General features: G+C 45.2%; 1 protein-coding gene across 1 annotated transcript in view; it reads left to right on the forward strand.

Moving 5' to 3' along the window:
* The window catches only part of LOC117730769 (protein FAM83F-like), a 21,699-nt gene extending 7,964 nt beyond the window's left edge, over window positions 1-13,735 (forward strand). The window contains exons 2-5 of the mRNA XM_034532741.1: window positions 10,349-10,516; window positions 11,206-11,327; window positions 11,874-12,619; window positions 13,342-13,735. Of these exons, the coding sequence (XP_034388632.1) occupies window positions 10,349-10,516; window positions 11,206-11,327; window positions 11,874-12,619; window positions 13,342-13,385 (1,080 nt within the window). The 3' untranslated portion in view covers window positions 13,386-13,735. The remainder of the gene's footprint in view (window positions 1-10,348; window positions 10,517-11,205; window positions 11,328-11,873; window positions 12,620-13,341) is intronic.
* The last annotated feature ends 310 nt before the right edge of the window (window positions 13,736-14,045 follow it).

A 14,045-nucleotide genomic window follows, 5' to 3' on the forward strand; every position in this document is an offset into this window, starting at 1 on the left:
ACTCTCCACGGTCGACCTTGAACTTTTTAACTCTCTGCGGTCAACCTTTAACTCTCCATGGTCGACCTTTAACCTTTTAACTCTCTGCGGTCAACCTTTAACTCTCCACGGTTGACCTTTAACCTTTTAACTCTCCATGGTCGACCTTGAACCTTTTAACTCTCTGCGGTCAACCTGTAACTCTCCACGGTCGACCTTGAACCTTTTAACTCTTTGCGGTCAACCTTTAACTCTCCATGGTCGACCTTTAACCTTTTAACTCTCTGCGGTCAACCTGTAACTCTCCACGGTCGACCTTGAACTTTTAAACTCTCCACGGTCGACCTTGAACCTTTTAACTCTCTGCGGTCAACCTGTAACTCTCCACGGTCGACCTTGAACCTTTTAACTCTCCATGGTCGACCTTGAACCTTTTAACTCTCCATGGTCGACCTTGAACCTTTTAACTCTCTGCGGTTAACCTGTAACTCTCCACGGTCGACCTTGAACCTTTTAACTCTCCATGGTCGACCTTGTACCTTTTAACTCTCTGCGGTCAACCTTTAACTCTCCACGGTTGACCTTTAACCTTTTAACTCTCCATGGTCGACCTTGAACCTTTTAACTCTCTGCGGTCAACCTGTAACTCTCCACGGTCGACCTTGAACCTTTTAACTCTCCACGGTCGACCTTTAACCTTTTAACTCTCTCCGGTCTACCTTTAACCTTTTAACTCTCTGCGGTCAACCTGTAACTCTCCACGGTCGACCTTGAACTTTTTAACTCTCTGCGGTCAACCTTTAACTCTCCATGGTCGACCTTTAACCTTTTAACTCTCTGCGGTCAACCTTTAACTCTCCACGGTTGACCTTTAACCTTTTAACTCTCCATGGTCGACCTTGAACCTTTTAACTCTCTGCGGTCAACCTGTAACTCTCCACGGTCGACCTTGAACCTTTTAACTCTTTGCGGTCAACCTTTAACTCTCCATGGTCGACCTTTAACCTTTTAACTCTCTGCGGTCAACCTTTAACTCTCCATGGTCGACCTTTAACCTTTTAACTCTCTCCGGTCGACCTTTAACCTTTTAACTCTCTGCGGTCAACCTTTAACTCTCCATGGTCGACCTTTAACCTTTTAACTCTCTGCGGTCAACCTTTAACTCTCCATGGTCGACCTTTAACCTTTTAACTCTCTGCGGTCAACCTTTAACTCTCCACGGTTGACCTTTAACCTTTTAACTCTCCATGGTCGACCTTGAACCTTTTAACTCTCTGCGGTCAACCTTTAACTCTCCATGGTCGACCTTTAACCTTTTAACTCTCTCCGGTCGACCTTTAACCTTTTAACTCTCTGCGGTCAACCTTTAACTCTCCATGGTCGACCTTTAACCTTTTAACTCTCTGCGGTCAACCTTTAACTCTCCATGGTCGACCTTTAACCTTTTAACTCTCTGCGGTCAACCTTTAACTCTCCACGGTTGACCTTTAACCTTTTAACTCTCCATGGTCGACCTTGAACCTTTTAACTCTCTGCGGTCAACCTTTAACTCTCCACGGTTGACCTTGAACCTTTAACTCTCCATGGTCGACCTTTAACCTTTTAACTCTCTGCGGTCAACCTGTAACTCTCCACGGTCGACCTTTAACCTTTTAACTCTCCATAGTCGACCTTGAACCTTTTAACTCTCTGCGGTCAACCTTTAACTCTCCATGGTCGACCTTGAACCTTTTAACTCGCTGCGGTCAACCTTTAACTCTCCATGGTCGACCTTTAACCTTTTAACTCTCTGCGGTCAACCTTTAACTCTCCACGGTTGACCTTTAACCTTTTAACTCTCCATGGTCGACCTTGAACCTTTTAACTCTCTGCGGTCAACCTGTAACTCTCCATGGTCGACCTTTAACCTTTTAACTCTCTGCGGTCAACCTTTAACTCTCCATGGTCGACCTTGAACCTTTTAACTCTCTGCGGTCAACCTGTAACTCTCCATGGTCGACCTTGAACCTTTTAACTCTCTGCGGTCAACCTGTAACTCTCCATGGTCGACCTTTAACCTTTTAACTCTCTGCGGTCAACCTTTAACTCTCCATGGTCGACCTTTAACCTTTTAACTCTCTGCTGTCAACCTTTAACTCTCCACGGTTGACCTTTAACCTTTTAACTCTCCATGGTCGACCTTGAACCTTTTAACTCTTTGCGGTCAACCTTTAACTCTCCACGGTTGACCTTGAACCTTTAACTCTCCATGGTCGACCTTTAACCTTTTAACTCTCTGCGGTCAACCTGTAACTCTCCACGGTCGACCTTGAACCTTTTAACTCTCCACGGTCGACCTTTAACCTTTTAACTCTCTCCGGTCGACCTTTAACCTTTTAACTCTCTGCGGTCAACCTGTAACTCTCCACGGTCGACCTTGAACTTTTGAACTCTCTGCGGTCAACCTTTAACTCTCCATGGTCGACCTTTAACCTTTTAACTCTCTGCGGTCAACCTTTAACTCTCCACGGTTGACCTTTAACCTTTTAACTCTCCATGGTCGACCTTGAACCTTTTAACTCTCTGCGGTCAACCTGTAACTCTCCACGGTCGACCTTGAACCTTTTAACTCTCCACGGTCGACCTTTGACCTTTTAACTCTCTCCGGTCGACCTTTAACCTTTTAACTCTTTGCGGTCAACCTTTAACTCTCCATGGTCGACCTTTAACCTTTTAACTCTCTGCGGTCAACCTTTAACTCTCCATGGTCGACCTTTAACCTTTTAACTCTCTCCGGTCGACCTTTAACCTTTTAACTCTCTGCGGTCAACCTTTAACTCTCCATGGTCGACCTTTAACCTTTTAACTCTCTGCGGTCAACCTTTAACTCTCCATGGTCGACCTTTAACCTTTTAACTCTCTGCGGTCAACCTTTAACTCTCCACGGTTGACCTTTAACCTTTTAACTCTCCATGGTCGACCTTGAACCTTTTAACTCTCTGCGGTCAACCTGTAACTCTCCACGGTCGACCTTGAACCTTTTAACTCTCTCCGGTCGACCTTTAACCTTTTAACTCTCTGCGGTCAACCTTTAACTCTCCATGGTCGACCTTTAACCTTTTAACTCTCTGCGGTCAACCTGTAACTCTCCACGGTCGACCTTGAACTTTTAAACTCTCCACGGTCGACCTTGAACCTTTTAACTCTCTGCGGTCAACCTGTAACTCTCCACGGTCGACCTTGAACCTTTTAACTCTCCATGGTCGACCTTGAACCTTTTAACTCTCCATGGTCGACCTTGAACCTTTTAACTCTCTGCGGTTAACCTGTAACTCTCCACGGTCGACCTTGAACCTTTTAACTCTCCATGGTCGACCTTGTACCTTTTAACTCTCTGCGGTCAACCTTTAACTCTCCACGGTTGACCTTTAACCTTTTAACTCTCCATGGTCGACCTTGAACCTTTTAACTCTCTGCGGTCAACCTGTAACTCTCCACGGTCGACCTTGAACCTTTTAACTCTCCACGGTCGACCTTTAACCTTTTAACTCTCTCCGGTCTACCTTTAACCTTTTAACTCTCTGCGGTCAACCTGTAACTCTCCACGGTCGACCTTGAACTTTTTAACTCTCTGCGGTCAACCTTTAACTCTCCATGGTCGACCTTTAACCTTTTAACTCTCTGCGGTCAACCTTTAACTCTCCACGGTTGACCTTTAACCTTTTAACTCTCCATGGTCGACCTTGAACCTTTTAACTCTCTGCGGTCAACCTGTAACTCTCCACGGTCGACCTTGAACCTTTTAACTCTTTGCGGTCAACCTTTAACTCCATGGTCGACCTTTAACCTTTTAACTCTCTGCGGTCAACCTTTAACTCTCCATGGTCGACCTTTAACCTTTTAACTCTCTCCGGTCGACCTTTAACCTTTTAACTCTCTGCGGTCAACCTTTAACTCTCCATGGTCGACCTTTAACCTTTTAACTCTCTGCGGTCAACCTTTAACTCTCCATGGTCGACCTTTAACCTTTTAACTCTCTGCGGTCAACCTTTAACTCTCCACGGTTGACCTTTAACCTTTTAACTCTCCATGGTCGACCTTGAACCTTTTAACTCTCTGCGGTCAACCTTTAACTCTCCATGGTCGACCTTTAACCTTTTAACTCTCTCCGGTCGACCTTTAACCTTTTAACTCTCTGCGGTCAACCTTTAACTGTCCATGGTCGACCTTTAACCTTTTAACTCTCTGCGGTCAACCTTTAACTCTCCATGGTCGACCTTTAACCTTTTAACTCTCTGCGGTCAACCTTTAACTCTCCACGGTTGACCTTTAACCTTTTAACTCTCCATGGTCGACCTTGAACCTTTTAACTCTCTGCGGTCAACCTTTAACTCTCCACGGTTGACCTTGAACCTTTAACTCTCCATGGTCGACCTTTAACCTTTTAACTCTCTGCGGTCAACCTGTAACTCTCCACGGTCGACCTTTAACCTTTTAACTCTCCATAGTCGACCTTGAACCTTTTAACTCTCTGCGGTCAACCTTTAACTCTCCATGGTCGACCTTGAACCTTTTAACTCGCTGCGGTCAACCTTTAACTCTCCATGGTCGACCTTTAACCTTTTAACTCTCTGCGGTCAACCTTTAACTCTCCACGGTTGACCTTTAACCTTTTAACTCTCCATGGTCGACCTTGAACCTTTTAACTCTCTGCGGTCAACCTGTAACTCTCCATGGTCGACCTTTAACCTTTTAACTCTCTGCGGTCAACCTTTAACTCTCCATGGTCGACCTTGAACCTTTTAACTCTCTGCGGTCAACCTTTAACTCTCCATGGTCGACCTTGAACCTTTTAACTCTCTGCGGTCAACCTGTAACTCTCCATGGTCGACCTTGAACCTTTTAACTCTCTGCGGTCAACCTGTAACTCTCCATGGTCGACCTTTAACCTTTTAACTCTCTGCGGTCAACCTTTAACTCTCCATGGTCGACCTTTAACCTTTTAACTCTCTGCTGTCAACCTTTAACTCTCCACGGTTGACCTTTAACCTTTTAACTCTCCATGGTCGACCTTGAACCTTTTAACTCTTTGCGGTCAACCTTTAACTCTCCACGGTTGACCTTGAACCTTTAACTCTCCATGGTCGACCTTTAACCTTTTAACTCTCTGCGGTCAACCTGTAACTCTCCACGGTCGACCTTGAACCTTTTAACTCTCCACGGTCGACCTTTAACCTTTTAACTCTCTCCGGTCGACCTTTAACCTTTTAACTCTCTGCGGTCAACCTGTAACTCTCCACGGTCGACCTTGAACTTTTGAACTCTCTGCGGTCAACCTTTAACTCTCCATGGTCGACCTTTAACCTTTTAACTCTCTGCGGTCAACCTTTAACTCTCCACGGTTGACCTTTAACCTTTTAACTCTCCATGGTCGACCTTGAACCTTTTAACTCTCTGCGGTCAACCTGTAACTCTCCACGGTCGACCTTGAACCTTTTAACTCTCCACGGTCGACCTTTGACCTTTTAACTCTCTCCGGTCGACCTTTAACCTTTTAACTCTTTGCGGTCAACCTTTAACTCTCCATGGTCGACCTTTAACCTTTTAACTCTCTGCGGTCAACCTTTAACTCTCCATGGTCGACCTTTAACCTTTTAACTCTCTCCGGTCGACCTTTAACCTTTTAACTCTCTGCGGTCAACCTTTAACTCTCCATGGTCGACCTTTAACCTTTTAACTCTCTGCGGTCAACCTTTAACTCTCCATGGTCGACCTTTAACCTTTTAACTCTCTGCGGTCAACCTTTAACTCTCCACGGTTGACCTTTAACCTTTTAACTCTCCATGGTCGACCTTGAACCTTTTAACTCTCTGCGGTCAACCTGTAACTCTCCACGGTCGACCTTGAACCTTTTAACTCTCTCCGGTCGACCTTTAACCTTTTAACTCTCTGCGGTCAACCTTTAACTCTCCATGGTCGACCTTTAACCTTTTAACTCTCTGCGGTCAACCTTTAACTCTCCATGGTCGACCTTTAACCTTTTAACTCTCTGCGGTCAACCTTTAACTCTCCATGGTCGACCTTTAACTTTTTAACTCTCTCCGGTCGACCTTTAACCTTTTAACTCTCTGCGGTCAACCTTTAACTCTCCATGGTCGACCTTTAACCTTTTAACTCTCTGCGGTCAACCTTTAACTCTCCATGGTCGACCTTTAACCTTTTAACTCTCTGCGGTCAACCTTTAACTCTCCACGGTTGACCTTTAACCTTTTAACTCTCCATGGTCGACCTTGAACCTTTTAACTCTGGGGTCAACCTTTAACTCTCCACGGTTGACCTTGAACCTTTAACTCTCCATGGTCGACCTTTAACCTTTTAACTCTCTGCGGTCAACCTGTAACTCTCCACGGTCGACCTTTAACCTTTTAACTCTCCATAGTCGACCTTGAACCTTTTAACTCTCTGCGGTCAACCTTTAACTCTCTATGGTCGACCTTGAACCTTTTAACTCTCTGCGGTCAACCTTTAACTCTCCATGGTCGACCTTTAACCTTTTAACTCTCTGCGGTCAACCTTTAACTCTCCACGGTTGACCTTTAACCTTTTAACTCTCCATGGTCGACCTTGAACCTTTTAACTCTCTGCGGTCAACCTGTAACTCTCCATGGTCGACCTTTAACCTTTTAACTCTCTGCGGTCAACCTTTATTTCTCCATGGTCGACCTTTAACCTTTTAACTCTCTGCGGTCAACCTTTAACTCTCCATGGTTGACCTTTAACCTTTTAACTCTCCATGGTCGACCTTGAACCTTTTAACTCTCTGCGGTCAACCTTTAACTCTCCACGGTTGACCTTGAACCTTTAACTCTCCATGGTCGACCTTTAACCTTTTAACTCTCTGCGGTCAACCTGTAACTCTCCACGGTCGACCTTTAACCTTTTAACTCTCCATAGTCGACCTTTAACCTTTTAACTCTCTGCGGTCAACCTGTAACTCTCCACGGTCGACCTTGAACCTTTTAACTCTCCACGGTCGACCTTTGACCTTTTAACTCTCTCCGGTCGACCTTTAATTTTTTAACTCTCTGCGGTCAACCTTTAACTCTCCATGGTCGACCTTTAACCTTTTAACTCTCTGCGGTCAACCTTTAACTCTCCATGGTCGACCTTTAACCTTTTAACTCTCTGCGGTCAACCTGTAACTCTCCACGGTCGACCTTTAACCTTTAACTCTCCACGGCCGACCTTTAACCTTTTAACTCTCCACGGTCGACCTTTAACCTTTTAACTCTCCATGGTCGACCTTTAACCTTTTAACTCTCTGCGGTCAACCTGTAACTCTCCATGGTCGACCTTTAACCTTTTAACTCTCTGCGGTCAACCTGTAACTCTCTATGGTCGACCTTTAACCTTTTAACTCTCCATGGTCGACCTTGAACCTTTTAACTCTCCGGTCAACCTTTAACTCTCCATGGTCGACCTTGAACCTTTAACTCTCCGGACGACCTTTAACTCTCCACGGTCGACCTTGAACCTTTAACTCTCCATGGTCGACCTTGAACCTTGAACTCTCCGGACGACATTTAACTCTCCATGGTCGACCTTGAACCTTTAACTCTCCATGGTCGACCTTGAACCTTTAAATCTCCATGGTCGACCTTTAACCTTTTAACTCTCTGCGGTCAACCTTTAACTCTCCACGGTTGACCTTTAACCTTTTAACTCTCCATGGTCGACCTTGAACCTTTTAACTCTGCGGTCAACCTTTAACTCTCCACGGTTGACCTTGAACCTTTAACTCTCCATGGTCGACCTTTAACCTTTTAACTCTCTGCGGTCAACCTGTAACTCTCCACGGTCGACCTTTAACCTTTTAACTCTCCATAGTCGACCTTGAACCTTTTAACTCTCTGCGGTCAACCTGTAACTCTCCACGGTCGACCTTGAACCTTTTAACTCTCCACGGTCGACCTTTGACCTTTTAACTCTCTCCGGTCGACCTTTAATTTTTTAACTCTCTGCGGTCAACCTTTAACTCTCCATGGTCGACCTTTAACCTTTTAACTCTCTGCGGTCAACCTTTAACTCTCCATGGTCGACCTTTAACCTTTTAACTCTCTGCGGTCAACCTGTAACTCTCCACGGTCGACCTTTAACCTTTAACTCTCCACGGCCGACCTTTAACCTTTTAACTCTCCACGGTCGACCTTTAACCTTTTAACTCTCCATGGTCGACCTTTAACCTTTTAACTCTCTGCGGTCAACCTGTAACTCTCCATGGTCGACCTTTAACCTTTTAACTCTCTGCGGTCAACCTGTAACTCTCTATGGTCGACCTTTAACCTTTTAACTCTCCATGGTCGACCTTGAACCTTTTAACTCTCCGGTCAACCTTTAACTCTCCATGGTCGACCTTGAACCTTTAACTCTCCGGACGACCTTTAACTCTCCACGGTCGACCTTGAACCTTTAACTCTCCATGGTCGACCTTGAACCTTGAACTCTCCGGACGACATTTAACTCTCCATGGTCGACCTTGAACCTTTAACTCTCCATGGTCGACCTTGAACCTTTAAATCTCCATGGTCGACCTTTAACCTTTTAACTCTCTGCGGTCAACCTTTAACTCTCCATGGTCGACCTTGAACCTTTAACTCTCCGGACGACCTTTAACTCTCCATGGTCGACCTTTAACCTTTTAACTCTCCGGTCAACCTTTAACTCTCCACGTTCGACCTTGAACCTTTTAACTCTCCACGGTCGACCTTGAACCTTTTAACTCTCCACGGTCGACCTTTAACCTTTTAACTCTCCGGACGACCTTTAACTCTCCGCTGTTGACCTTCTGGATGGGTACGAGTCAGTGGGGGTCCCGTCGCCTTGTAGATAAGACCAGTTCAGGGTGGGATTGGAGTTGTTTGTGGCCCAAATCTTTGGGTTGATGTAGTCTGGTCTGGTTACACCACTCGTTAGGATAATAACAGAATGATGAGTTTAGTATGTTTTTATTCCCTCCGACACTTTTGTATTGTTTGGCGTAATGAACATTTCAGCCTCTAGGGGCAGTAAGTGGGCTCTTGACTTTAACACTTGTTAACTTTCCCTTAAACTTTGCTTAGTCGACCTTAAACCTTCTCTAGTTGACTTTCCGCCCGACGTTGACCATAAATGGCACAAACGGACACAGTGGTTTAATATTGTTGCACTACCCTTAGTTGTCAACAATACCCAGTTAAATACAGAAATAGAAGGTACATCTGTTTGGTTTTACCGACACACACAGCGCTGGCTCTTAGGAATTCCTTTATCTGGTAACGGCAAAGTGCAAACCTCCACTTCCCCAACGCTCCGACGTGGACGTGTTTCTGTTGGAGATGTGTGTGATGAGTCGGCCTGACTGGAACTCAGCGGCTTCCTCTGAGCTGCTCTCATGTGGACTCACAAAGTGCTTCAGTCAGATTAGTTCCACCTGCTGGTTTCTTTGTTCGCTGTCTAATACGACATTTTAGCCGCTTTAGTCACCGCGCGCTTTCCTTCCTGCACCAACATGTAATAATTAATACATTTAATAAAAGACCCAAAGGCAAATTAAAATCCCCCATTGTGGCAGATTACATTTATTATTATTTAATTTATTGTTAATTTATATTATTTATTATTATTTATTTATTATCATTATATTTATTATTATTATATTTTATTTAATGTGATGTTATGCAGCTTTCCCAAGAGCGTGGTGGTGCTGTGTGAGGACCTTTATATTAAATCACGTCCGGTGGACTCATTTCACACCTTGAAGATGATCCAGTTTTATGGGCGACACCTGAGCCACTTGTCAAAGAAAATGTTCTTTTGGTTTCTTTTGAATTATTTGTCAAATAAGTCCTGTTTTCACTTTCTTAAGGAATTTCTTGAAGATTGATGAACACATTAATTTACACAATAGGCTGCAGCAAAACAAAAAGTTTAAAAAGTCTGAATACTTTCTGAATGCATTTAATATAATAATAATAATAATGTTTATTTACATAGCACATGTCATACAGACTGTGTAGCTCAAAGTGAGAAAACCTTCTTTTAAACAAATAATATTGGTAGTAAGTATTCATGCATTGTGCACTGACATTTTAAGGGTAATTTAAAAAATGTCAGTTGATCACAAACTGGAAAAACATTTAAAATGACCAACAAAAATTAATATATATATATAAAATGTTTAGAAATAAAAAGGTATGAGATCATTTGAAAGACAGATCTGGGACTGTTAATAAGACTCCGGGGTCTTTGGGGTCGGCGGTTCTCCAGCTGCATCTCCACTGTTGTTTTGTGAGGAACTAGAACCTCAGCCCTGGAGGAGCCTGATGAGTTCCTGCTGCCCGTCCTCTTGCAGGTCATCGCCATCGTGATGGACATGCTCACGGACGTCCAGATCCTGCAGGACCTGATGGACGCGGCCTCTCGGCGCTCCGTGCCCGTTTACATCCTGTTGGATCTCAAAGGCGTGCCGCACTTCCTGGACATCTGCTCCCGGCTGCAGATCGGCTCACAGCACCTTCGGGTGAGGCGCTACTAGAAGTATTGATTTATTGTTGGTTTCAATGCATGTGCTCAGTGATGTGAATACTTTCTTCAAACCACAAAGTCATGAGCAGATACTTTAGTCAAAGAGGTCTGAAGCAGTTTGTACACTTAGGGTCTAAACTCAGGATCCAGTCTGGAGCCAAAGCCACATAAAAGGGCTCGATCTGGAATTCTGTATTTTACAGACAAGAATGCTGAAATGCTGACACATGTTTTTAGATTAATTCCTAAAGAAGACACAGGTAATAATTGTATAATTAACGTTTAATTTAACTCGACTTGGCAATTTTGTGATACATCAATATTAATTTATTTTCCATATTTACAGCCTGAATATATGGGTAAATATTTCCGCCTCGTTTAAACTTGACTTAAATCGTAGCTTTTGAGTGTGTGTAGAATATAAGAAGTGGACGTACTCCCCGTGTGGCTGCTGCCTTCAATGCCTCGAGTTTTAGTAGTTTTGGAGAGACACCAGCGGCCAATCGAACACAGCTCGCTTCATTAGGAGATTAACACGTTGTGAGACCTCAAGCAAACAATTACCGTATTTCTTATGTGAAGGGGTCCTGACAATCGTCATACATATAAACATATAACATATAAACTATCATTAGCACCGTAGTTGGTACCATGATGTCTGACTGTGACCCTCTGTGGCTGCAGAACATCCGAACCAGAACTCTTGAGGGAACTGGCTTCGGCTTGTCCTTCGGCAGACTTCCCGGTTCCCTCTGTAACAAGTACATGCTGGTTGACGGGGACAAGGTCGTGTTTGGCTCGTACAGGTGAGGTCTTTTCATATTATACAGCACCTGTTTCCACTAAGGGTTGATACTCTTGAGGACCCAGCAAAGAGTGCCTGAGATTCTTCAACTGATCCAACCTAAAAACCAGCCCAGTGTTGGCAACTCTTTCCCAATAAAAGCAGCACGAGCTCCAAAAGTCGCTTCGTCGAGCCTGAACGTCGAGCGGTCGTCAGCACTGACGGACGTCACTTCAGGGCCTCCCTCCAAAGCCACTCCCCCAAAAGTCTGAATTAGCAACGTGACCAACCAACATGGCTGTTGTTGGTCCTCACAGCTGTCAAGATGGCAGCTTGTGGAGGACGAATCATTTCATTTGGGCTTATGACAGTTACAGATTCCAGACTGCTAATGGGAATGTCAGAAACCAACCTTTTGAACAAATTCAAATGATGGCGTTGGGGTACATTCAAAGCCATTATTATTCATCCTCAGGGGACCGTGGATGTGTTTCACATCATGACCTTGCTGTACATGTAATGGATCAAAGACTCCAGTGAACTGTTGTTGAACTTGTCTCCATCCCAGTTTCTCCTGGTGTACCTCCCGTATGGACCGGAACATGATCACCGTGATGACGGGGCAGGTGGTCGACTCCTTTGACAGCGACTTCCGCGAGCTCTACGCCGTCTCTGAGAAGCTGGACCTCTACAAGGAGTTCCACGTCGGCCCGCCGGCCGCCAACGCGCCGACCCGCGCCAGAGTGGGCACCGTGCGGCCGCCTCTACCGGCGACCACGTCCCGCTTCCAGGTGAGCCTCGGGGATTCACGTAAAGCCGCCATCCAGGTGCCGGCGCACAAATACTACAACCCCAAATACTCACTGGCGTATGGGGACGTCCCACGTCCACCGGGGTCCCTGCAGGACCCGGGACCCACGAGAGCGGCGGCTCTGGCCGAGGTTCCTGAGGAGATGGACCCGGGTAGGCCGCGAGTGACCAGCAGTTTGAAGCAGGACCGGATGAGTCCGCTGCCCTCGGAGGACCCCAGCAAAAGCTTCAAGAAGCCCAACAGAGTCACGCTGGACAAGAAGGGGCGAGCCGGATGGATGGAGAGGTTCTCCAAGAGGAAACAGTCCAGCAAAGACATTTTAGACAGCCTGGAGGGCAGCAGTGCGTTCCCTTCACCGAGAGAAACCGACAGGACGGAGGAGAACCAGGACGACTTTGAGGTTGTCGTGAAATCTCCATCCAGATGGAAGATTAAGAATCCAACTAAACTGGGCCAGAGGACGAACTCTGAGCAAACTGTCAACACGGCCCAGGACCCGGAGGGTAAGTCAGGAACGCAGTGCGTTGAATTCAGTGGTTCACAACCAACAAGACAATCTGCAGGTTAGGAAGGGAGAACAGTATATTGTTGTCTCTAATGTAGAAAGAAATGCTCGTTGGCTCAATCGTAATCTGCAGACATTTGCAACAGTGGGTCAGAAGTTGTCTTTTCTTCGAAACCAATATCGTAAATTCCTCCGATATGCCTAAAATGCCAGATCGGTTATAAATGAGTCCATGCACCGATATCGCGTTATCATATCATTTATCAGATTCACGCTCCTGAGGAATAAACAACGCGTCACTCGCTCTCGTCATCCTGCCCGATTGGTACCTTTACCGAGAGTTGCTAACGTTAGCCAGAGCTAGCTAGCAAAATGGCGACAATTTGGGAAAAAGCTGTCAAACTATAGACCATAAAAGAAAGTCAACAATGATAGCAGTCATATGGCGTTCATACAGGGTTAATAGCATACAGCTGATATTTTAGTTTTTTAACTCACTGTTATTGGATCAGTACTCGGTATCGAGAAGGAAAACGTGGAATCGGATCGGATTTATTTACACACGACAAAAAGTTTTGTAAACACTCGATCCGATCGAATCTTTATTTAATAGAAAGTGATGTTTGTTATATTTCACACATAAAGTATAACAGACTATCGTGACATCCTCCTGCTCACTGATCTCTCTCTCTAATGACGTCACTGTTTGTCTTCCTAAAGGGGTTAAAGGTCGTCGTCAGGCCAAAGAATGCAGCGTGTCCTGAGGGGGTCCAGGGTCCGGTCCTCCAGATTACAGAGCGCCTCCCTTCACGCTGGCCTTCGACTGAGCGGAAAAGACCAAATGAATGTACTCGTCTAGTTTTCATGTGTTTGGTGAGCTTGGGGATGCATGTCGCCCTGATGGGGTCCAGAGAGGTTCAATGAGATCCGGATCCAGCTGGTCGTGTTTGCTTTGGTGTTCAGGGACCAGAGACTCTAAAGGAAGCATTCCCCATGTGTGTGCAATACTGTTCTGCTCTCAATTATCTGTGAAATAATAATGCATAGTGTTTATTTCAATGTCCTTTTGACACATGTTTAAGTTATGGGGATCTCAATATTGATTTTAGATAAGTGTGCCATGATCTGAAGATTGTTCATAAATTCTAGTCTGGAAACAATTTTTAAATTACATTTCTGTGACGGAAATTTATTTTCATTAAAATTGTAACTAGTTTTTTTAAATGTGTTTTTTTAATTCATGTTGTTTCAAAGACGAGGCATCGCTTTGGTGCTGGCTCCACCTGGTGGTGAGACTCGGTAGCACCGCGGCATTTAAAAGATGTCAAACTGCTGAATGTGCTGCACAAACCCGCCGCTAGCTGCCTCTCTTCTCTGGGCTCACCGACCTCAGAGAGGAACCGCAGACCTGATGGGAACTCCAG

This window comes from Cyclopterus lumpus, chromosome 1 (assembly GCF_009769545.1).
Source record: "Cyclopterus lumpus isolate fCycLum1 chromosome 1, fCycLum1.pri, whole genome shotgun sequence".
NCBI lineage: Eukaryota > Metazoa > Chordata > Actinopteri > Perciformes > Cyclopteridae > Cyclopterus > Cyclopterus lumpus.